This window comes from Larus michahellis, chromosome 21 (genome assembly GCF_964199755.1).
Source record: "Larus michahellis chromosome 21, bLarMic1.1, whole genome shotgun sequence".
Classification (NCBI taxonomy): Eukaryota; Metazoa; Chordata; class Aves; order Charadriiformes; family Laridae; genus Larus; species Larus michahellis.
In genome coordinates, this window is record NC_133916.1 from 1,980,066 (window position 1) to 2,004,728 (window position 24,663).

The 24,663-nt window shown below is 67.8% G+C and overlaps 1 protein-coding gene across 3 annotated transcripts; it reads left to right on the top strand.

The window, feature by feature from the left end:
• Window positions 1–1,814: 1,814 nt before the first annotated feature.
• ELAPOR1 (endosome-lysosome associated apoptosis and autophagy regulator 1) lies at window positions 1,815–22,812 on the top strand. 3 transcript variants are annotated; one of them, XM_074564539.1, is made up of 22 exons: window positions 1,815–1,986; window positions 5,411–5,531; window positions 6,693–6,885; window positions 7,989–8,136; window positions 8,623–8,703; window positions 10,541–10,646; window positions 10,782–10,931; window positions 12,136–12,224; window positions 12,336–12,513; window positions 13,553–13,681; window positions 13,767–13,857; window positions 14,001–14,106; window positions 14,207–14,344; window positions 15,411–15,665; window positions 16,923–17,096; window positions 19,734–19,914; window positions 20,082–20,178; window positions 20,290–20,391; window positions 20,647–20,773; window positions 21,912–22,090; window positions 22,189–22,354; window positions 22,523–22,812. In XM_074564539.1, the coding sequence occupies exons 1-22, from the start codon at window positions 1,876–1,878 to the stop codon at window positions 22,589–22,591; spliced, it is 2,991 nt and encodes a 996-aa protein (XP_074420640.1). In that variant the 5' UTR covers window positions 1,815–1,875; the 3' UTR covers window positions 22,592–22,812. The 3 variants fall into 3 exon arrangements, with proteins under 3 accessions (XP_074420640.1, XP_074420638.1, XP_074420637.1); XM_074564537.1 differs by lacking the exon at window positions 1,815–1,986 and having other exon boundaries at window positions 5,178–5,531; window positions 14,001–14,103; window positions 22,523–22,811; XM_074564536.1 differs by lacking the exon at window positions 1,815–1,986 and having other exon boundaries at window positions 5,179–5,531.
• Window positions 22,813–24,663: the final 1,851 nt, after the last annotated feature.

Consider the following 24,663-nt stretch of genomic DNA (forward strand, 5'->3'; position numbering starts at 1 on the left):
TGCAATGTGTGCAAGCTCTGCACGGGGCCGTGCCAGCTCTGTGGTGCACAAAAGCTTTGCACGAGGGTCTGCGAGCTCCCTGTGGGCTTTGCACGAGGGTCTATGAGCTCCGTGCGAGCTCTGCACGGGGCCGTGCCAGCCCCGCGGGGCGCAGGAGCCGGTGCACGAGGGCGCACGATGGCCGTGCCCCACGAGAGCTTTGCACGGGGCCGTGCCGGCGCTGCGGCGTGCGAGGCCCCGCGAGCGCCGTGCACACGCCTGTGAGTGTCCCCCCCCGGGGGTGCCGCGGCCTGGCAGGAGGACGTTGCACCGTGTCCGTCTTCCCCCCCCCCCGCCCCGGGACACCCATGGGTGACACCCCGGCTGCCGGTGGTGACAAGGGGACACCACGGAGCCCGGCCACCTCCCCACGCCACCGTGTCCCCAGCCGTGTCCCCGTGCCACCGGTGATGTCCCCGTTGCCGCCATGGGCACAGGCGCATCCCCACCCCGTGGCCGTGTCCCGCCACCCCCCCCCGTCCCCACGGTTCTTGCCGGTGTCCCTGTGCCACCGCGGACTGAGCAGCGTGTCCCCGGTGTCCCCCGTGTCCCCCATATGCCCTGTTGTCCCCATGTCCCCTGTTACCGGGGTCCTTCCCGGTGCCGGTGCACGGGGGTGGGGTGGGAGGGGAGCGGTTCCCGGGGTGATTCCCGGTGCTGATCCCGGGGTGGGACACCCGAGGCCGTTCCTGGGATAACGTTCCCCGGGGTGATGCCCGGTGCCATTCCCGGTTCCGTTCCCGGGGAGGGTACCCGGTGCCGGTGCCTTTCCTGGCGATACGTTCCCGGGGGTTCCGTTCCCGGGGGGTGGTGTCCGGGGCCGTTGCCGGAATAACATTCCCGGGAGTGCCGTTCCCCGTGCCGGTTCCCGGTGCCATTGCCGGAATAACGTTCCCGGGGTTACCGTTCCTGGTGCCGGTGCCGGGGATGATGCCCGGGGCCGTTCCCGGGGCCGTTCCCGGGGTCGTTCCTGGTGGTTCCATTCCCGGGGCGATGCTCGGTGCCGGTGCCGGGGGTGGTTCCCGGTTCTGTCCCCCGGGGTTCCGTTCCTGGTGCCGTTCCCGGTAGTTCCGTTCCCAGCAGTGATGCCCGGTGCCGTTCCCGGGGGTGGTTCCTGGTGCCGTTCCCAGTGGTTCCGTTCTCGGTGCCATTCCCGGTGGTTCCGATCCCAGGAGTGATGCCCGGTGCCATTCCCGGTGGTGCCGTTCCCGGGGCCGCTCCCGGGGATGGTTCCCGCTGCCGTTCCCGGTGGTGCCGTTCCCAGGGGTGATGCCGGGGCCGTTCCCGGGGATGGCTCCTGCTGCCGTTCCCGGTGGTGCTGTTCCCGGTTCCGTTCCTGGTGGTTCCGTTCCCGATGGGGGCCGTTCCCGGGGTGATGCCAGTGCCGTTCCCGGGGGTGGTTCCCGGTGCTGTTGCCGGTTCCGTTCCGGGGGTCGTTCCCGGTGGTTCCGTTGCCGGCGGTGCCGTTCCCGGTGCCGTTGCCAGGGATGGTTCCCGGTGCCGTTCCCCGGGGATGTTCCCCGGGGATGGTTCCCGGGGTGATGCCCGGTGTCCTTCCCGGTACCGTTGCCGGTGGTTCCGTTCCCGATGCCGTTCCCGGGGGTGGTTCCCGGCTCCGTTCGTGGTGGTGCCGTTCCCGGTGCCGTTGCCAGGGATGGTTCCCGGCTCCGTTCCCGGTGGTGCCGTTCCGGGCTGATGCCGTTGCCGCGGGGGGGGGGGGGGCGGGGGCAGGTGGCGGCAGGTGCGCGCGCGGGGCCGGGCCGTTGGCGGGGGGCGGGGCCGCGGGGCCGGTGCCCGCACGGGGCCGATCGTTGCCGTCGCCGTCGCTGCGCCGCCATGGCCGGTACCGGCACCGGTACCGGGGTCCGGCGGGCGCTGTTAGCGCTGTGTCTGGCCACCGCCGTTACACCGGGACTTACCGGGGAACGGCTCCACGTCTGCAAGGAGGTACCGGCACCGGGAGACGACGGCGGGGGGGGGGGGGGGGGGGGGGAAGGGACGACGACACCGGTAAATACACCCCCACGGTGGATAAAACCGAACCCGGGGGATGCGCGGCTGGTCCCGATGGGATGCAGAGGGGGGGTCCCGGTGGCACCGGGGCAGGTCTCTGGGGAGGGGGGGGGACTGGTCGGCCCCCTGGGGGGTCGGGGGGGGGGGCTTTGCCCCCCCCCCCGACCCCCCAGGGGACCGACCAGTCCCCCAGGGGCTTCTCAGCCAAGTGGTGAAATCGGGGGGGGGGGGGGGGGACGACGACAACGACACCTTGGGGACACCGGTGTCCCCCCCGCCAGGTCCAAAATTCCCCCCAAATTTCACTCCCTGAGCTCCTTCCCTCTCCCCGTGTCGTGGCCCCCCCCCAACACCCCCAATCTGTCCCTATGTCCCCCCCCCGCCTGTCTCTGTCCCTGTCGTCCCCCCACCCACCCCCCCCCAATCTGTCCCCAGCCGCTTTTCATCTGGGCCACTAATTTTTTTATTTTTTTATTTTTTTTTTTATGCCGTGATCCAATTTTTTTTTTTTTTGGGGGGGGGGTGGCGTTTCTGTCTTTTTTTTTTTTTTTTTCCCTTTTTTTTTTTTTTTTTTTTTTGGCTGGAAACAATAGACGGGCGGTTGGCACGGCTTGTCCCCATCCCTGTCGCCCCCCCCCCCCCCCCCCGATGGGGACAGACCCTTTCCCTCCGTCAGGCGGAGCGGGGTGACAGTGACAGCCCCCACCCCCACCCCCCTTTCCTGCTGCGGGGGCCGAATTGGGTCGATTTATTGAGCTTTTGAAAGAAAAGTGGCGCTTTTTTAGGAAGGGGGGCGATTAATAGCGCTCGTTACAGCCACGTGCCGGGGGGGGGGGGGAAGTTTGGGAAGAGGAAACCCCCCCCCCCCAGCTTCTTCCCAAGGGAATCCCTCGGGAACAAGAGCGACGGTGGGGTGCTGGCAGCGGGGGTCACCCCGTGTGTGTGTGTCCCCCCCCCCGGCGTCGTGGCGGTGGGCATCCTCCTCCGCGTCCCCATCCCGGGGCCGGGGCTGGGAGTTTGGGGCTGCCTGTACCCGGGTTGGTTGGGGTGAGGGGGGGGGGGGGGCTGCAGGCCCCTGTGTGTCCCCATTATTATTCCCCCCCCACACCCCCCCCCAAAAAAAAGCCGCCGTTTCCAGCTGCCGGGAAACATCAAAGAGTTGTTTTCTCGCCAACCCGCCACGCTCCGCTGGGTGCGGGAGCACGAAGCCGCGGCGCCCGGCTCCAAACTGAACCCCAGGGATGCTGCAGCGGAGTTGGGGGGGGGGCTGCAGCATCGCTCCCTCACCCCCAACCCCCCCACACCCCCCCCCCTTTCGCCCTACCCGGGGCATTAACGGCATTGGCCGCCCCCGCCATCGCCTCCTCGCCGGCCTTGAGCCGGGCCTGGCTTGGCGGCAGTTGGCAACACCGGGGGGGGGGGGTGTGTGGTGTGTGTGGGGGGGTCACGGTGCCCTGCTCCCCCCCCCCCTCCCAGGCTGCTCCAGCATCCATCTGGGCCCCCCCCAACCCTCCCCGCCAACCTCCGCCCCGGGCAGGACGGAGGATCCGGGTTGTGCCAAGGCGGAGGTTCAATGAGCGGCACGTGGGGGCCACGCCAGGGCAAACAGCGCCGGGACGGGGTGTCAACCCCCCCCTCTCCCCCCCCCCAACACTTCGAGGCGGTGTGGGGGGGTGGGACACGGGGACATGGGGTTTTAGACCCCCCCACGGCTTCCCCGGGTGCCTGCGCTGCCCCGGCCCGTGGAGGGGGTCAGGGAGGTCGCGGGCAGGTGTCTGTGGCCTGGGTGACCCCCCCCACCCCCGGGGTTTGGCATGGCCGGGGGGATGTCGTGGAGGGGCGGGGGGGGTGGTGGGGGGGGTGTCATCCTACTCAGCACCCCCCCCAACCAGGCATCCCGCTGCCCCCAGCATCCCCCCAGCCCCAGCAGCATCCCCTGGGACCCCAGCGGCCCCCTGGTCTGAGCACCCCCCGTCCCCAGTATCCCCCCCCCCACCCTGAGCACCCCCCCACCCCCAGCAGCCCCCCCCACCCTGAGCATCCCCCCTCCACCCCGAGGATCCCTCTGGTCCCCGGTGTCCCCCCACCCTGAGCATCCCCCCTTGTCCGCAGCACCCCCCCCCGCTCTGGTCCCACCCTGAGCGTCCCCCCACCCTGAGGACCCCCTGCCCCCATCACCCCCCCCACCCTGAACACCCCTCCCCACCCTGAGGATCCCCCTGGTCCCCATCACCCCCCCCCCCACCCTGAGCATCCCCCCTCCGCCCCGAGGATCCCTCTGGTCCCAGCATCCCCCCACCCTGAGCAACCCCCCCCCCAACCCCAGCACCCCCCCCCCACCCTGAGCATCCCCCTGGTCCCCGGTGTCCCCCCACCCTCAGCATCCACCACCCCCAGCATCCCCCCCACCCGCAGATCCCCCCACCCTGAGCATCCCTCTGGTCCCCAGCACCCCCCCACCCTGAGTACCCCCTACCCCCATCACCCCCCCACCCTGAGCACCCCAGTCCCCAGCATCCCCCTGCTCTGGTCCCACCCTGAGCATCGCCCCCCACCCCCCCCCCCGAGGATCCCCCTGGTCCCCAGCACCCCTGAGCACCCCCTGCCCCCAGCACCCCCCCACCCAGAGCATCCCACCCCCCCCACCCACCCCAGAGGATCCCCCTGGTCCCCAGCATCCCCCTGTGCTCTGGTCCCACCCTGAGCATCCCCCCCCCCCCTCAGATCCCCCCCCCCCGAGCATCCCCCTGGTCCCCAGCACCCCTGAGCACCCCCTGCCCCCAGCACCCCCCCCACCCTGAGCATCCCCCCACCCCACCCCCGTGGATCCCCCTGGTCCCCAGCATCCCCCTGCTCTGGTCCCACCCTGAGCATCCCCCCCCCTCAGATCCCCCCACCCTGAGCATCCTCCCCACCCCGAGGATCCCCCAGTCCCCAGCACCCCTGAGCACCCCCCACCCTGAGCATCCCCCCCCCCGCCCCGCCCTGAGCACCCCCTGCCCCCAGCACCCCCCCGACCCTGAGCATCCCCCCCCCCCCGGCCCCGCCCTGAGCACCCCCTGCCCCCAGCACCCCCCCGCTCTGCTCCCACCCTGAGCATCCTCCCACCCTCAGGATCCGCCCCCCCCCCCTCCCCGAACACCCCCTGTTCCCCCCCCCATCGTCCCCTCCACCGAGCACCCCTGGCATGACACCGAGCAGCCTGGAGGAGCCGATGCTGGGGGGGGGGGACACCGTGGGACAAACCAAAACCACCGGTGCCAGAGGCGGCCGGGCACAGGCCGGGGGTGGGGGGGCAGCCCTTATTTGTGAGGGGGGGGCCGCGACTCCCCCCCCCCCGTGTGTTTTTCCCTTGCAGTCCGAGTACCACTACGAGTACACGGCGTGTGACAGCGGGGGGGCGCGTTGGAGGGTGGCCGTGCCACACACGCCGGGGCTCTGCACCGGCCTCCCCGACCCCGTCAGGGGCACCGAGTGCTGTAAGGAGCTGGGGGGGGACGGGGGGGGGGCACACACACACATGGGGGGGGGGTGTTGGGAAATGAGGGCGAGGGGTTTTTTTTTTTGGGGGGGGGGGGGTGTGCCTGGGATCCTCAGCATCTTCAAGACCGGGGTCGCATCCTGCCTGGCGCTCGCTGCGGAATTGCCTAAAATCCCAAAATTTTTTTGGGGGGGGGGGGGATTTTGCCTTGGTGCCGTGGGGGCTGCGCAGGGATGGGGGATCCCAGAGCCGTCGGGTGCCTCCGGGATGCCATGGAGGGGATGGAAACCACCCCCCCCCCCCAGCCTTTAGGGGGGTCGCATCCTGCCTGGCCCTTGCTGCGGAATTGCCCAAAATCCCAAATTTGGCGGGGGGGGCGGGGGGGGATGGGGATTTTGCCTTGGTGCCGTGGGGCCGCGTGGCGATGGGGGATCCCAGAGCCTCTGGGATGCGATGAAGGGGATGGACCCACCCCCCCCACCCCCCCTCCCCCACAGCCTTGGGGGGGGGTCGCATCCTGCCTGGCGCTGGCTGTGGAATTGCCCAAAATCCCAAATTTTGGGGAGATTTTGGCCTTGCTGCCCTGGGGTCGCGCAGGGATGCTCGGGATGAGGGATTCCAGAACCGTCGGGTGCCTCCGGGATGCCATGGAGGGGATGGAAACCATCCCCCCCCACCCCCCCCCCCCCCCCCCGAGCCTTGGGGGGGTCGCATCCTGCCTGGCGCTGGCTGTGGAATTGCCCAAAATCCCAAATTTTGGGGGGGGATGGATGGAATCCCCCCAAGCCTTTGGGGGTGCCCCATGGCTCTGCAGCACCCTTCGGATTTTGCCTTGGTGCCGTAGGACCGCGGAGGGATGGGGGGAATCCCAGAGCCGGTCGGGGGGGCGCCTCCGGGCTGCGATGGCTGGGGGGGGGGGGGTGTGGGGTGGGGGGGGGGCCATAGGGGTGCCCTTCGGCAGCATCCTTCGGCGCGGGGTGAGAGGGATGCTGGGGATGGGGGATCCCGGACCCCGCCGGTCCCTCCGCTAGCGGGGAGCGCTCCCAAAAGCGGAGCCGAGGATGCTGAGGCCGAAGCAGCGCCGGGACGGGGTTTTGGGGGGGGGGGGGGACACCCCGGTCTTGACGACCCCCCCCCCCCCTCCACCTCCTCGTCGCAGCTTTCTCCTGCAAGGCGGGGGAGTTCCTGGACATGCAGGCGCAGGCGTGCCGCCCCTGCGCCGAGGGCAGCTACTCGCTGGGCACCGGCGTCCGCTTCGACGAGTGGGACGAGGTGCCCCACGGCTTTGCCAACGTGGCCACCAACCTGGAGGTGGACGAGGCCTTCGGGGACGCCGTGGAGAACTGCTCCGCGTGAGTCACGCGTTTCTCCCACCCCCCCCCCCCCAACCTTCCACACCGCCGGCTCGTCCCCGTTAACGGAATTGGAGGGGGGGGGGCGGGGGTGTCTCGGCCAACCTGATGGTGACCAGGATGGGTGCGGTGACGCCACCGATCCCCACCTGCCGGTTGTACCGGGAGCCCCCAGTCCCTCCCATCACCAGTTGTACTGGGAGCCACCAGTCCCTCCCATTGCCGATGGTACTGGGAGCCGCCAGTCCCTCCTGTGGGTTGTACCGGGAGCCGCCAGTCCATCCTGCCGGTTGTACTGGGAGCCACAGATCCCCCCTACTGGTTGTACTGGGAGCCACAGATCCCCCCTACTGGTTGTACTGGGAGCCACTGATCCCTCCTGTAACTGGTTGTACTGGGAGCCACCAGTCCCTCCTGTGGGTTGTACCGGGAGCCACTGATCCCTCTTGCTGGTTGTACTGGGAGCCACCAGTCCCTCCTGTAGCCGGTTGTACTGGGAGCCACCAGTCCCTCCAATAGCTGGTTGTACTGGGAGCCACCGATCCCTCTTGCTGGTTGTACTGGGAGCCACCAGTCCCTCCAGTAGCTGGTTGTACTGGGAGCCACCAATCTCCCCTGCTGGTTGTACTGGGAGCCACCGATCCCTCTTGCTGGTTGTACTGGGAGCCACCAGTCCCTCTGGTAGCTGGTTGTACTGGGGGCCACCAATCTCCCCTGCTGGTTGTACTGGGAGCCACCAGTCCCTCCGGTAGCTGGTTGTACTGGGAGCCACCAATCCCTCCTGTGGGTTGTACTGGGAGCCACCGATCCCTCTTGCTGGTGGTACTGGGAGCCGACAGTCCCTCGTGCTGCTCGTACTGGGAGCCACCAGTCCCTCCCATTGCCGATGGTACTGGGAGCCGCCAGTCCCTCCTGGTTGTACTGGGAGCCGCCGAGCTGCCCCAGCTCTCCATTCCCCCCGCGGTGTCCCCAAACCCCCCGTGTCCGACGCCACCTCCCTGCTCCGCCCGGGGACCGTCCCCTCCGTCCTCATCCCGGCCGCCGCCGCGGGGTTCAGGGCCGGTGAAGGAGCCCGGGGGGGGGGTCGGTGTCACCCGCCGCAGGTCGACGTGGGTGCCGCTGGGGGACTACGTGGCCTCCAACACGGACGAGTGCACGGCCACCCTCATGTACGCCGTCAGCCTCAAGCAGTCGGGCACCGTCTCCTTCGAGTACATCTACCCCGACAGCAGCATCGTCTTCGAGTTCTTTGTAGGTGACTGGGGGGGGGGGGGTTTGGGGGGGTGGGGGGCGGCGGGGGAATCCCTGGGGACACGGGGACCGGGATGGGTTGCTGCCACGCCGCTGGGTGTCCGTAGCACCCCGTTTCCCCCATCGTCCCCCTCGTCGCCCTTCCCCGGGAGGCTGTGCCGGCAGGGCGCCGCGGGGGACCGGCGTGGGGACGCACGGCAGTGTCATGTCCCCCGTCCCCCCCCCCCGCCCCGGTGGCGGGACCCCCAACCCCGTGGGAGAGGGAGCAGCCAGGGGACTCCCCTCGCCTTTGTGCCACGAGCCAGAGCCTTTATTTGCCACCGTGGCCCTTCGATGGGCACCGGGAGCCACCAAACCCTCCCATCGCCGGTTGTACTGGGAGCCGCCAGTCCCTCCTGCCAGTTGTACTGGGGGTGGTGGGGGGGGTGTCCTTGGGGACGTGGCGGGGGGTCCCTGGGGGTCGCCGTCCTGACGCCGGCTCCGCAGGTGCAGAACGACCAGTGCCAGCCCACGGTGGAGGAGTCGCGCTGGATGCGGACGACGGAGAAGGGCTGGGAGTTTCACAGCGTGAGTGCGGGGGGGTGACACGGCGCAGCCCCCCCCCCAGGTCCCTTGTGTCCCAGTTGTACCGGGAGCCACCAGGCCCTCCCATCACCAGAGGTACTGGGAGCCACTGGTCCCTCCTGCCGGTTGTATTGGGAGCCACCAGTTCCTCCTGTAGCCGGTTGTATTGGGAGCCACCAGTTCCTCCTGTAGCCGGTTGTATTGGGAGCCACCAGTCCCTCCCATCACCAGTTGTACTGGGAGCCACCAGTCCCTCCCGCCGGTTGTACTGGGAGCCACCAGTCCCTCCTGCTGGTTGTACTGGGAGCCACCAGACCCTTCCATCACCAGTTGTACTGGGAGCCACCAGTCCCTCCTGTAGCCGGTGGTACTGGGAGCCACCAGTCCCTCCTGCTGGTTGTACTGGGAGCCACCAGTCCCTCCTGCTGGTTGTACTGGGAGCCACCAGTCTCTCCCATCACCAGTTGTACTGGGAGCCACCAGTCCTTCCTGCTGGTTGTACTGGGAGCCACCAGTCCCTCGTGTAGCCGGTGGTACTGGGAGCCACCAGTCCCTCCTGCTGGTTGTACTGGGAGCCACCAGTCCCTCCCATCACCAGTTGTACTGGGAGCCACTGGTCCCTCCTGCTGCTTGTACTGGGAGCCACCAGTCCCTCCCATCACCAGATGTACTGGGAGCCACCAGTCCCTCCTGCTGGTTGTACTGGGAGCCACCAGTCCCTCGTGTAGCCGGTGGTACTGGGAGCCACTGGTCCCTCCTGCTGGTTGTACTGGGAGCCACCAGTCACTCCCATCACCAGTGGTACTGGGAGCCACTGGTCCCTCCTGCTGGTTGTACTGGGAGCCACCAGTCCCTCCCATCACCAGTTGTACTGGGAGCCACTGGTCCCTCCTGCTGGTTGTACTGGGAGCCACCAGTCCCTCCCATCACCAGATGTACTGGGAGCCACTGGTCCCTCCTGCTGGTTGTACTGGGAGCCACCAGACCCTTCCATCACCAGTTGTACTGGGAGCCACCAGTCCCTCCTGTAGCCGGTGGTACTGGGAGCCACCAGTCCCTCCTGCTGGTTGTACTGGGAGCCACCAGTCCCTTGTGTAGCCGGTGGTACTGGGAGCCACCAGTCCCTCCTGCTGGTTGTACTGGGAGCCACCAGTCTCTCCCATCACCAGTTGTACTGGGAGCCACCAGTCCTTCCTGCTGGTTGTACTGGGAGCCACCAGTCCCTCGTGTAGCCGGTGGTACTGGGAGCCACCAGTCCCTCCTGCTGGTTGTACTGGGAGCCACCAGTCCCTCCCATCACCAGTTGTACTGGGAGCCACTGGTCCCTCCTGCTGCTTGTACTGGGAGCCACCAGTCCCTCCCATCACCAGATGTACTGGGAGCCACCAGTCCCTCCTGCTGGTTGTACTGGGAGCCACCAGTCCCTCGTGTAGCCAGTGGTACTGGGAGCCACCAGTCCCTCCTGCTGGTTGTACTGGGAGCCACCAGTCCCTTCCATCACCAGATGTACTGGGAGCCAGTGGTCCCTCCTGCTGGTTGTACTGGGAGCCACCAGACCCTCCCATCACCAGTTGTACTGGGAGCCACTGGTCCCTCCTGCTGGTTGTACTGGGAGCCACCAGTCCCTCCCGTTGCCGTGTGTCCCCCCCCCAAGGAGAGGACGCTCCATGAGGTCGCGGCGGGCGGCAGCCGGTGCCGTCGGGTCCCTCGGCTCCCCACCCACGGGTGCCAGCCCCCCTCCCCAGCAGCGGGACCACCCTTCCCCGCTCCCCCCCCCCCTCCACCCCCACCCCCCAACCCCTCAACGCCCCCCCCCCCCCAACCCCCCCAACTTTGGCAGGTGGAGCTGAGCCGCGGCAACAACGTGCTGTACTGGCGGACCACGGCGTTCTCCGTCTGGGCCAAGGTCCCCAAACCGGTGCTGGTGAGGAACATCGGCATCACGGGTAGGGGGGGGGGGGGCGCAGGTTGGGGTGTGTGGGGGGGTGTGTGGGTGTGGGGGGGGTGTGTGTGTGTGTGGGGTCTCCCCCCAATGGCTCCCCGCCCCCCCACCCCGGGCCTGAGCACCCTCCCGCCTCCAGGGGTGGCCTACACCTCCGAGTGCTTCCCCTGCAAACCCGGCACCTTCGCCCCCGCCGCCGGCTCCGGCTCCTGCCAGCTCTGTCCCCCCGACACCTTCTCCGGCAAAGGGGCCACCGTCTGCCAGCCCTGCGAGCCCGCCGCCTACGCCGGTGAGAGGGGGGAGGCCGCGGCCACCACCTTGTCCCCCCCCCCTCAGCCAGGTTCCCCCCTCCCCTTGTCCCCTCAGCCGGGGGTGGCAGCCGGGTCCCCTCCCCTTGTCCCCTCAGCCAGTCCCCTCCCCTTGTCCCCTCACCCGGGGGTGGCAGCCAGGTCCCCTCCCCTTGTCCCCTCAGCCAGTCCCCTCCCCTTGTCCCCTCAGCTGGGGGTGGCAGCCGGGTCCCCTCCCCTTGTCCCCTCAACCGTGGGTGGCAGCCATGTCCCCTGCCCTTGTCCCCTCAGCCAGGTCCCCTCCCCTTGTCCCCTCAGATGGGGGTGGCAGATGGGTCCCCTCCCCTTGTCCCCTCAACCGTGGGTGGCAGCCAGGTCCCCTCCCCTTGTACCCTCCGCCACAGGTGGCAGCCGGGTCCCCCCCACTTGTCGCCTCCCCTTGTCCCCTCACCCGGGGGTGGCAGCCTCATCCCCTGTCCTTGCCCCCTCGCCCGGGGGTGGCAGCCAGGTCCCCCCCCACTTGTCCCCTCAGCCAGTCCCCTCACCTTGTCCCCTCAGATGGGGGTGGCAGATGGGTCCCATCCCCTTGTCCCCTCAGCCAGGTTCCCCCTCCCCTTGTCCCCTCACCCGGAGATGGCAGCCAGGTCCCCTCCCCTTGTCCCCTCAACCACAGGTGGCAGCCATGTCCCCTGCACTTGTCCCCTCAGCCAGGTCCCCCCTCCCCTTGTCCCCTCAGCTGGGAGTGGCAGCTGGGTCCCCTGCCTTTGTCCTCTCAGCCAGCTCCTCTCACCTTGTCCTCTCAGTCAGGGGTGGCAGCCGGGTCCCCTCCCCTTGTCCCTTCACCCAGAGGTGGCAGCCGGGTCCCCTGCCCTTGTCCCCTCACCCGGAGATGGCAGCCAGGTCCCCTTGCCTTGTCCCCTTAACCGCGGGTGGCAGCCATGTCCCCTGCCCTTGTCCCCTCAGCCAGGTCCCCTCCCCTTGTCCCCTCACCTGGAGGTGGCAGCCGGGTCCCCTTGTCCCCCCCCAACACCCTGTCCCCAGGGAAGGGAGAGCTGATGCGAGGGACAAGGGCGACCCGCCACCCCTTGGCGGGTTGGGGCCACGGGCGTCCCGCAGGTGACAGGGCGTCCCGTGGGGACGTGGGTGATGTCGTGTGTGTCCCCCCCGCGGGGTTACTGACCACACCGTGTCCCCCGCCATCGGCAGAGCCCGGCTCGGCGTCCTGCAAGCCCCGGCCGCCCTGCACCGACAAGGATTACTTCTACACCCACAGCGCCTGCGACGCCCGCGGGGAGGTACGGCCTTGGCGGGGGGGACACACACACACACATGGGGGGGCTGGCTGTCCCCCGTGTCGTGTCCCCTCCCCGGCTCACCCCCTTTGTCCCCTCTCCCACCCCGGCCAGACCCAGCTGATGTTCAAGTGGGCAGAGCCCAAAATCTGCAGCGAGGAGGCGGCGGGGGCGGCTCGGCTGCCCCCCTCCGGGGTGAAAACCAAGTGCCCCCCCTGCAACCCCGGCTTCGCCAAGGGCAACGGCAGCGCCTGCCAGCCCTGTCCCTACGGCTCCTACTCCGACGGCTCCGGTAAGGACGTCCCCGATGTCGTCCCCAAGGGGTGACCGGGGCACCCAGAGCTGCTGGGAGGAGGTGGGTGCCACCCCAGTGCAGGATTGTCCCCTTCTATCTCCACGGCTCCAGTAAGGACACCCCCATAATTGTCCCCAAGGGGTGACCGGAGCACCCAGGAGGTGCCAGGGGGAGGTGGGTGCCACGCCAGTGCAGGGCTGTCCCCTCCTGTCCTCATGGCTCCAGTAAGGACGTCCCTGTCATTGTCCCCAATGGGTGATCGGGGCACCCAGAGCTGCCGGGGGGAGGTGGGTGCCACCCCAGTACAGGGCTCTCCCCTCCTGTCCCCATGGCTCCAGTAAGGACACCCCCATAATTGTCCCCAAGGGGTGACCGGAGCACCCAGGAGGTGCCAGGGGGAGGTGGGTGCCACCCCGGTGCAGGATTGTCCCCTCCTGTCCCTACGGCTCCAGTAAGGACATCCCTGTCATTGTCCCCAAGGGGTGACCGGGGCACCCAGAGCTGCCGGGGGGGGGGGGGGGGGGGAGGTGGGTGCCATCCCGGTGCAGGGCTCTCCCCTCCTGTCCCCATGGCTCCAGCAAGGACATCCCTATAATTGTCCCCAAGGGGTGACCGGGGCACCCAGGGCTGCCGGGGGGAGGTGGGTGCCACCCCGGTACAGGATTGTCCCCTCCTGTCCCCATGGCTCCAGTAAGGACATCCCTGTCATTGTCCCCAAGGGGTGACCGGGGCACCCAGAGCTGCCAGGGGGCAGTGGGTGCCACCCCGGTACAGGATTGTCCCCTCCTGTCCCCATGGCTCCAGCAAGGACATCCCTGTCATTGTCCCCAAGGGGTGACCGGGGCACCCGGAGCTGCCGGGGAGTGGGGGGAGGTGGGTGCCACCCCGGTACAGGATTGTCCTCTCCTGTCCCTACGGCTCCAGTAAGGACGTCCCTGTCATTGTCCCCAAGGGGTGACCGGGGCACCCGGAGCTGCCGGGGAGTGGGGGGAGGTGGGTGCCACCCCGGTGCAGGGCTGTCCCCTCCTGTCCCCAGGCTGCCTCAGCTGCCCGCCGGGCACGGAGCCGGCGCTGGGGCTGGAGTACAAGTGGTGGAACGTGTTGCCCCCCAACATGGAGACCACCGTCCTCAGCGGCATCAACTTCGAGTACAAGGGGATGGCAGGTAACGCCGGGACACTGTCCCCTCGCCGTCCCTTCCCCGCGGGGACAGCCGGGGACCCCGCTGAGCCCTCACCCTGTCCTGGCAGGCTGGGAGGTGGCCGGGGACTACATCTACACGGCGGCGGGAGCCTCCGATAACGACTTCATGATCCTCACGCTGGTGGTCCCCGGCTTCAGGTGGGGTGGGGACCAGCGCCGGGATGTCCCCAGGGAGGTTGCTGGGGGCGGGGGGGGAACGGGACGGGGACGGGGACGGACGACACAGCGGCATGGGGCAGAGCCCGGCAGCGTCCCCAACGCCGTCCCCACGCCGTCACCAGCCCCCCGAGCCCGGTGCCGGAGGACGCGGAGAGCAAGGAGGTGGGCAGGATCACCTTCGTCTTCGAGACCGTCTGCAGCGTCAGCTGCGAGCTCTACTTCATGGTGGTGAGTCGTGGGAGGAGGAGGGGGGACGACGAGGACGACGTCAACGCAGCGGGTTTGGGGCGGGGGGTTGGTGTCCCACCGTCCCCCCGTGTCCCCGCAGGGCGTCAACTCCCGCACCAACACGCCGGTGGAGACGTGGACGGGCCCCAAGGGGAAGCAGTCCTACACCTACGTGGTGGAGAAGAACGCCACCATGAGCTTCACCTGGGCTTTCCAGCGCACGCCCTACCACGAGGCGGTGAGGGACGGGGCCGTCCCGGGCGGGTGACAGGATCTGACCCCTCTATGGGTGACGCCAACCCCCCCCCCGGGTGGAGGGTGACACCGTGCGGGATGACACCAGCCCCGCCATGGCCATCCCGGGTGGGTGACACTGTGTGGATGGGTGATGCCAACGCCTCAGCTGTCCCCAGGGAGGTGACATGGCCCCCCCATGGCCATCCCGGGGGGGTGACACTGTGTGGATGGGTGACGCCAACCCCTCAGCTGTCCCCAGGGAGGTGACATGGCCCCCCCATGGCCATCCCGGGTGGGTGACACTGTGTGGATGGGGGATTCCAGCTCCCCAGCCGTCCCCAAGGAGGTGACACTGTCCCCCCATGGCCATGCTGGGTGGGTGACAGGGTGGGTGATGGTATCTGACCCTGGGTGGGTGACACTGTGTCAATGGGTGATGCCAGCTCCCCAGCTGTCCCCAAGGTGCTGGCACTGTCCTCCCGTGGCCATCCTGGGTGGGTGACGGTATCTGACCCTGGGTGGGTGACACCGGGCCCCCCATGGCCATCCTGGGTGGGTGACAGGGTGGGTGACAGCATGTGGATGGGTGATGCCAGCTCCCCAGCTGTCCCTAGATAGAGAGGTGACACCATCTCCCCGTGGCCATCCTGGGTGGGTGACAGTATCTGCCCCTGGGTGGGTGACACTGGGCCCCCCCATGGCCATCCTGGGTGGGTGACACTGTATAGATGGGTGATGCCAATCCCTCGGCTGTCCCCAAGGAGGTGACACTGTCCCCCCACGGCCATCCTGAGCAGGTGACAGGGTGGGTGACAGGGTGGGTGACAGTATCTGACGCTGGGTGGGTGACCCTGGGCCCCCCCACGGCCATCCTGGGTGAGTGACAGTACGTGGATGGGTGATGCCAACCCCTCAGCTGTCCCCAAGGAGGTGACACCAGCCTCCATGGCCACCCTGGGTGGGTGACACTGCGTGGATGGGGGATGCCAGCTCCCCAGCTGTCCCCCAGCGGGGCGGGCTGTGGGCGGGCGGGTGACGGTGACGGTGACAGGTGTTCTCGGTGCCAGGGCCGGCGCTACACCACCGACGTGGCCAAGCTCTACTCCGTCAACGTCACCAACGTGCTGGGAGGGGTGGCCTCCTTCTGCCGGCGCTGCGCCCCCGAGCCGGCCGGCTCCTGCGCCCCGTGTCCCCCCGGCCACGCCGTGGAGCGCGGCTCGGGCGCCTGTCGGCCCTGTCCCCCCGGCACCTACCTGCGGGGTCACCCCTCCGACGGGACCCCCGCCTGCCACCCCTGCGGCCCCGGCACCCGCAGCAACCAGGTGACCGGCCCCGCGTGTCCCCCGGGGGCGCGGGGGGGGGGGATGTCCCCATGGGGGATGCCAGCTGTCGTCGTCCCCCCCCAAAATGGGTGATGCTGTGGGACCCGGAGGGGTGACACCAGCCCCTCCAGCCGAGGTGTCCCAGATGGGTGGCACCAGCTGGCTCCAGGAGGGTGACACCAGCCCCCCCCCACCCCAACCCCATCATGGGTGGGTGACACCAGCTCTTCTGGCCATCCCGGGTGGGTGACACTGTCTGGGTGGGTGATGCCAATCCCCAGCTGTCCCCAGGGAGGTGACACCAGCCCCCCGTGGCCATCCTGGGTGGGTGACAGGGTGGGTGACGGTATCTGACCCTGGGTGGGTGACACTGGGCCCCCCCGTGGCCATCCTCGGTGGGTGACACTGCGTGGATGGGTGATGCCAGCTTCCCAGCTGTCCCCAAGAAGGTGACATTGTCCCCCCATGGCCATGCTGGGCGGGTGACAGGGTGGGTGATGGTATCTGACCCTGGGTGGGTGACACTGTCCCCCCCATGGCCATCCTGGGCGGGTGACACTGTGTGGATGGCTGATGCCAGCACCTCAGCTGTCCCCAAGAAGGTGACACCGGCCCCCCCCGGCCATCCTGGGTGGGTGACAGTATCTGACCCTGGGTGGGTGACACTGTCCCCCCCACCATGGCCATCCTGGGCGGGTGACAGGGTGGGTGACGGTATCTGACCCTGGGTGGGTGACACTGGGCCCCCCCATGGCCATCCTGGGTGGGTGACAGGGTGGGTGACGGTATCTGACCCTGGGTGGGTGACACTGGGTGGGTGACACTGTCCCCCCCATGGCCACGCTGGGCGGGTGACAGGGTGGGTGACACTGTCCCCCCCATGGCCATCCTGGGTGGGTGACACTGCGTGGTTGGGGGATTCCAACCCCTCAGCTGTCCCCAAGAAGGTGACACCAGCCCCCCCATGGCCATCCTGGGCGGGTGACACTGTGTGGATGGGGGATTCCAGCCCCCCCCAGCCGTCCCCAAGGAGGTGACACCGTCCCCCCGCCATGGCCATGCTGGGCGGTGACAGGGTGGGTGACAGATCTGACCCCGGATGGGTGCCACCACCACCACCACCCCCCCCCCAACCCCGGGCTGTCCAACGGGCGACGCCAGCCCCCCCCCGCTGTCCCCAAGGGGATGATGGCAGCCCCCCCCCCGGGTGACCCGCTGCGTCCCCGTGGGGGTGACGATGCCACCTCCCGTCCCCAGCTCCGCTCCCTCTGCTACAACAACTGCACCTTCTCCCTGCCGCTGCCGGGCCGCGTCCTGCGCTACGACCTCTCGGCGCTGGCCCCCGCCGTCGCCTTCGCCAGCGGCCCCAGCTTCACCGCCAAGGGCCTCAAGTACTTCCACCACTTCAACCTCAGCCTCTGCGGCCACCAGGTGAGGCCGGCGGGCACGGGGAACGGGCTAGGGACTTCTCCCAGCACGGGGAGTGGGCTAGGGACTTCCCTGGGCAAGGGGAATGGGCTAGGGACTTCCCTGGGCACGGGGAACGGGCTAGGGACTTCTCCGAGCACGGGGAGTGGGCTAGTGACTTCTCCCAGCACAGGGAGTGGGCTAGTGACTTCCCCGGGCACGGGGAACAGGCTAGTGACTTCTCCGAGCACGGGGAGTGGGCTAGTGACTTCACTGGGCATGGGGAGTGGGCTAGGGACTTTCCTGGCACGGGGAACGGGCTAGTGACTTCTCCGAGCACGGGGAACGGCCTAGTGACTTCCCCAGGCACAGGAATGGGCTAGTGTTTGCCCCTGACACGGACACCGGGCTAGTGCCTGCCCTGGGCATAGACATCAGGCTGGTGACTTCCCCAGGCATGGGAATGGGCTAGTGACTTCCTCAGGCACAGGAATGGGCTAGTGCCTGCCCTGGGCACAGAAACCAGGCTAGTGACTTCCCTGGGCACGGGGAATGGGCTAGCGCCTGCCCCTGGCACGGACACCAGGCTTGTGCCTGCCCTGGGCACAGACACCGGGATGGTGACTTCCCCAGGCACGGGAATGGGCTAGTGACTTCCCCAGGCATTGGCACTGGGCTAGTGACTTCCCCAGGCACGGGCGCCAGCATAGTGACTTGCCCGGGCACAGGCACCAGGCTAGTGACTTCTCTGGGCACAGACAGTGGGCTAGTGACTTCCCAGGGCACGGGCACCGGGCTAGTGACTTCCCTGGGCACGGACACCAGGGTGGGTGTCCCAGGCTAGTCACCAGGCTAGTGACTTCCCTGTGCAGAGGAATGGGCTAGTGACTTTCCTGGGCACAGGCAGCAGGCTGGGGGCTTCCTCAGGCACGGGCACTGGGCTGGTGACTTCCCCGGGCATGGGAACGGGCTAGTGTTTGCCCTGGGCACGGGAAGGGGCGGGGGGGGGGGTGACTTGGGGATGGGAACGGGTGTGCGCACACGTATGTAGGGCAAACACGCGTGTGTGTGTGCGTACAGAGGGCAAACACGCGTGTAGGTCACCACACACACAGACACACACGCGTGTGCGATCACCACACACAGACACACGCGTGTGCCATCAACACGCACACAGACACACACGTGTACGATCACGGCACACACACACGCGTGTGCCATCACCACACACACAGACACACACGTGTGCTGTCGCTGCACACACAGACACACACGTGTGTGGTCACCGCACACACAGACACATGTGTGTGCCATCAACATGCACACACACGCGTGTGCTGTCACTGCACACACAAACACACGTGTGCGGTCACCACACACACAGACACACATGTATGCGGTCATTGCACACACAGACACATGCGTGTGCCAGCACCACACGCACACGTGTGCCATCAACATGCACACAGACACACACGTGTGCGGTCACCGCACACACAGACACACGCGTGTGCCGTCACCACACACAGAGACACATGTGTGGGCCATCAATGTGCACACAGACACACGTGAGTGCAGTCACCACACACACACAGACACACGTGTGTGCCGTCACCATACACACACGTGTGCGGTCATTGCACACACAGACACACGTGTGCAGTTGCCCCCCACACACACACGCGTGTGCGATCACTGCACACACAGACACACACGTGTGCCGTGGCTGCACACACAGACACATGCGTGTGCGGTTATTGCACACACAGACACATGCGTGTGCCATCAACGTGCACACAGACACACACATGTGCCATCACCACACACACACGTGTGTGTGCGGTCACCACACACACAGATACACACGTGTGCAGTCACCACACACACAGACACACGCATGTGCGGTCATTGCACACACACACATGCGTGTGTGCGGTCACCACACACACAGACACACATGTATGCTGTCATTGCACACACAGACACATGCGTGTGCCAGCACCACACACATACGTGTGCCATCAACATGTACACAGACACACACGTGTGCGGTCGCCCCACACACACACACGCGTGTTCCATCACCACACACACAGACACACGCATGTGCTGTCACCGCACACACAGACACACACGTGTGCCACCACCCCCCCACACACGTGTGTGCCATCACCACACACACAGACGCATGCGTGTGCCATCACCACACACACAGACACACGTGTGTAGGTCACCGCACACACAGACACACGCGTGTGCCATCACCACACACACAGACACACGCGTGTGCCATCAATGTGCACACAGACACACGTGTGTGTGGTCACCGCACACACAGACACATGCGTGTGCCATCACCGCACACACAGATACACGTGTCTGTGGTCGCCACACACACACGTGCGTGTGCGGTCACAGCACACACAGACACACACATGTGCAGTTGCCACACACACACACGCGTGTGTGCTGTCACCGCACACACAGACACACGCGTGTGCGGTCATTGCACACACAGACACGCGTGTGGCATCACCATGCACAGACACACGTGTGTGCAGTCACCACACACACAGACACACGCGTGTGCGGTCATTGCACACACACACACGCGTGTGGCATCACCGCGCACACAGACCCACGCGTGTGCGGTCGCCGCAGGGCAGGAAGATGGCCTCCTGCAGTGACAACGTGACGGACGCGCGGCTGCCGGCGGGCGAGGGGCCCGCGGGGCGGGTGGTGACGGCCCACGTCTGCCAGTCCCTGCTGGTGCCCCCCGACGTCATGGGCTACAAGACGGCCGTGTCCTCGCAGCCCGTCAGCCTGGCCGACCGCCTGCTGGGTGAGCGGGGACGCCGCGGGGGGGCTCCGGAGTGTGTCGTGTGTCCCCCCCCCCCCCCAACACACACACACCCCTCCCCTTGGGACCCCGGTGGCACTGGGACGCTCCGGTGGGTGGCACTGGGACACCCCACTGGGTGACACTGGGACGCCCCGCTCTCCCCGCAGGCGTCACTGCCGGCTCCACGCTGGACGGCGTCACCTCCCCGCCCGAACACTTCCCCCCCGGCCACCCCGACCTGCCCGACATCGTCTTCTTCTTCAGGTGACGAGGGCGGGTGACGGGGAAGGGACAGGGACTCTGCTGTGTGTCCCCCCCCTACCCCTCGCTGAGTCCCCTTTGTGTGTGTGTGTCCCCCCCCCTCGCCCCGGGCAGGTCCAACGACGTGACACAGCCCTGCAGCGGCGGCCGGGCCACCGCCATCCGCCTGCGCTGCGACCCGCTGCGCCCGGGCACCGGCACCCTGGCTGTCCCCAGGTCGGTGGGGACACTGCTAGGGACCGGGTTGGCTTTGGTGGGGGTTGTGGGGGGGGGACGACACAGCATCCCCCCCCAAATCCAGTCCCCTCCCAGGGTGACACCCCCCCACTCCTGCCATCCCGTCCTCACCTCGCTTGGGGACCTCTGGGTGCTCCGCTTCGGGGTGTCCCCCGCTCTGGGGGTGTCACCGCTGGCTGAGCCCTCCCCCCCGCCCCCCCCAATTTTTTTTTTTTTTCTCCCCCCCCCCCCCAGCAAATGCCCCGAGGGCACCTGCGACGGTTGCACCTTCCACTTCCTCTGGGTGACGGGTGCTGCGTGTCCCCTCTGCTCCGACGCACACTATCGCCCCATCCTCGGCGCCTGCCTCGGCGGCGTCCAGGTAGGGGAGGGGAGGGGAGGGGGGGGGGGGTCCCCATCCTATTCCCCCCCCCCCCCCACTAATCCCCCCCCCATCATATTCACCCCCCCCCCGAATTTCTTCCCCACCCCCAGAGCACCACCTCCATGTGTCACCATCGCTCGGGGCCAGACGCCATGGGGATGGGCTTGGGGGGGGGGGGGGGGTGTCCCCCATCCTATTCACCCCCCCATCTTATTCCCCCCCCCAATTCCTCCCTCCCAATTCCCCCCCCATCCTATTCACCCCCCCATCTTATTCCCCCCCCCAATTCCTCCCTCCCAATTCCCCCCCCGCCCCCATCCTATTCACCCCCCCACCAATTTCCTCCCCCCCCCTGCCCCGGAGGACCACCTACTTGGGTCACCATCGCTCGGGGCCAGACGCCACGGGGATGGGCTTGGGGAGGGGGGGTCTCCCATTCTATTCAACCTCCCCCCCCCAGTTCCCCCCCCCCCCATCCTATTCACCCCCCCAATTTCCCCCCCCCCCACCAAGAGGACCACCTACAAGTGCCACAATCGCTTGGGGCCAGACGCCATGGGGATGGGCTTGGGGGGGGAGGGGGAGGTCCCCCATCCTATTCACCCCCCACCACCTTATTCACCCCCCCAATTCCCCCCTCCCAATTCCCCCCCCCCATCCCATTCCCCCCCCCACCAATTTCCCCCCCCCCCCCGGAGGACCACCTACTTGTGTCACCATCGCTCGGGGCCAGACGCCACGGGGGTGGGCTTGGGGAGGGGGGGGTCCCCCCATCCTATTCACCCCCCCCCATCAATTCCACCCCCCCCAGAGGAACACCATTGCTCAGGGCCTGACGCCACGGGGATGGGCTTGGGGAGGGGGGGCACCCCATCCTATTCACCCCCCCCCAGAGGAACACCATCGCTCAGGGCCTGATGCCACGGGGATGGGCTTGGGGAGGGGGGGGGGTCCCCCCATCTTATTTCCCCCCCCCAGTCCTCCCCCCCCCGCCCCGCCTCAGAGGACCACCTATATGTACCGCCATCGCTCAGGCCCAGACGCCACGGGGATGGACTTGGGGAGGGGGGGTTCCCCCATCTACACACACACACACACACACCCCCCCCATCAATTATTCCCCCCCCCCCCCCAGAGGACCACCTACGTGTGGCGGGAGCCGCGGCTGTGCCGGGGGGGGCAGGAGCTGCCGGCTCAGAGGCTGAGGAGCTGCCGGAGCGGGGATTTTTGGCTGAAGGTGGGAATCTCGGCCGGCACCTGCGTCGCCGTCCTGCTGGCCGCCCTCGCCGCTTACTTCTGGAAAAAGAACCAAAAGTGAGACCCCGGCACCGGGATTTCGGAGGGGATGCCGGGGTGGGAGGGGTGGGGGGGGTAAATGCCATTGTTGTGTTTTCCCCCCCGCCCCGGCTAAGGCTGGAGTATAAATACTCCAAACTGGTGATGACGGCGGCGGCCAAGGAGAGCGAGCTGGCGGCGCCCGACAGCTGCGCCATCATGGAGGGGGAGGACGCCGAGGACGAGCTGCTCTTCGCCAGCAAAAATTCCCTTTTGGGCAAAATTAAGGCCTTGGCCTCGAAGGTAAGGACGGGGACGCATTTCCCCCCCCCACGCCCCCCCACCCCCCCGCCTCCTCCACGAGCTACCGCCGTGGGCCTTGCCTCAGTTTCCCCACCCCGGGGGCGAGTGGGACACAGACGGAGTGGGGGGGGGGGGGGTTCGTGGCACTGACGCCGACGCTCGCCGCAGAGGACGCCGGACGGTTTCGACTCCGTCCCGTTGAAGACATCGTCCGGCAGCGCCGCCATGGAGCTGTGACAGGGACGGGGTTGGGGGGGTGGGTGGGGGGGGGCCCACCGTGCCCACCCCCGCTCCCCTTCCCCCCTCCCCCCCCCCCTCCAACGTGGCCTTAGGGACCCGCTTCGGACCGGAGCTTCGTTACGGCTTTTGTACGTGTGTGTGTGTCCCCCCCCCGCCCCCGCAGTGTCCCCCCCTCCCCTCCTCAGCCCAGAAATGCCAAATACAGGTGTGGGGTTTGTACGGCGGCTCCGTGTCACCCCCCCCGGCCCCCCCGGCACCGGGACAGAGCCGGGGGGTCAGCGTGGGCCCGCCAGACCTGGGGGGGGGGGGGGGTGTGTGTGTGGGGGGGGTGTGTTGTGTGTGCGCACACGCTCATCGCACAGGCGTGTGCGGGGCGTTTGTGTGTGGGGATGTGTGTGCACACGCGTGTGTGTGTGGGGGGGGGTGTAGGCGTCGGGGGGGGTGTGCACACGGGCGTGCACGGGGGTGTCAACGCGGGGACGCGTGTGCACGCGCACGTGGTTGGGCGGTCACGCGGGGACGCGTGTGCACGTGGGTGGGTGTTCACATGGGGACACGTGTGCACACGCGTGTGCGCATGCCTGTGGGTGGGTGTTCACCTGGGGGGGTGTGTGTGTGTGCACACGCGTGTGTGTGTACACGTGGGTGGGTGTTCACGTCGGGGGGGGTGTGCACATGTGTGGGGGGGTGTTCCCGTGGGGATGTGTGTGCACACACGTGTGTGTGTGTGCGCGCATGTGGGTGGGTGGGGGGTTGCGTGGGGACACGCGTGCACGGGTGTGTGTATGCACGTGGGTGGTCACGGGACGCGTGTGCACACGCGTGGGGGGGGTGGGGGTTCACATGGGGACGCGCGGGCACACGCGTGGGGGTGTGCGTGCGGGTGGGTGTTCACATGGTGACACGTGCACACGCGCTGAGGGATGCGTGTGGAGGGGGGGGGCGGGCGCGTGCACACGCGTGTGCGAACCGTGGCCGTGGCACGGACGCCTCCTGCGCTGCCGTCACGGCACGGGGTGAGGAGGTGAGAGCCCGGTGGCCCATGGCTGGGCCGTGCCGTGCCATGATGTGCCAGGCCACAATGTGCCGCGCCAGGCCGTGCCGGGCCATGCCATGGTGCTCCAGGCCATGTCATGCCGTACCGTGCCGTGCCAGGCCATGCCGGGCCATGCCGTGTCACGCCATGCCGCACTCTGCCATGCCAGGCAACGCAAAGCAATACCATGCCACGCCGTGCCAGGCCACCATGCCATGCCATGCCAGGTGATGCCAGGCCACACTGTGCTGTGCTATGCCATGCCATGCCGTGCCACACCGTGCCATGCTATGCCATGCCATGCCAAGCAATTCCGTGCCATGCCGTGCCAAACCATGCCAGGCCGCCATGCCAGGTGATGCCGTACCATGCTGTGCCATGCCATGTCATGCCATGCCGTGCCATACCTTGCCATGCCAGGCAATGCCAAGCAATTCCATGGCATGGCAGGGCACAGCGTGCTGTGCCATGCCGGGCCGTGCTGTGCCATACCATGTCAGGCCACCGTACCAAGCAATGCCGTGCCATGCCAGGCTGTACCATGCCAGGCCACGCCATGCCAGGTGATGCCATGTCATGCCAAGCAATGCCGTGCCAGGCCACACGGTGCCATGCCATGCCAGGCGATGCCGTGCCATGTCAAGCAGTGCCGTGCCACGCCAGGCCATGCTGTACCATGCCAGGCCATGCCATGCCACACCAGGTGATGCTGGGCCATGCCATGCCGAGCAATGCCATGACATGCCAGGCCAGGCCATGCCACACCACACCAGGTGATGCCATGCCATGCCAGGCGATGCCGTGCCATGCCAAGCAGTGCCATGCCAGGCCAGGCCACGCTGTACCATGCCAGGCCATGCCATGCCAAGCAATGCCGTGCCATGCCAGGCCAGGCCATGCCACGCCACACCAGGTGATGCCATGTCATGCCATGCCAGGTGATGCCGTGCCATGCCATGCCAGGCCACGCCATACCATGCCAGGCCATGCCATGCCATGCCATGCCACGCCACACTGTGCCGTGCCGTGCTGT

Excerpts from the sequence above, each read along its gene's own strand:
- ELAPOR1 (XM_074564536.1), top strand. The coding sequence starts at position 5,240 with ATGACACCGAGCAGCCTGGAGGAGCCGATGCTGGGGGGGGGGGACACC. Across the intron at positions 5,532-6,692 it reads CGTCAGGGGCACCGAGTGCT|CTTTCTCCTGCAAGGCGGGG; the intron begins GTAAGGAGCTGG and ends TCCTCGTCGCAG. Across the intron at positions 12,225-12,335 it reads CCTGCGACGCCCGCGGGGAG|ACCCAGCTGATGTTCAAGTG; the intron begins GTACGGCCTTGG and ends CACCCCGGCCAG.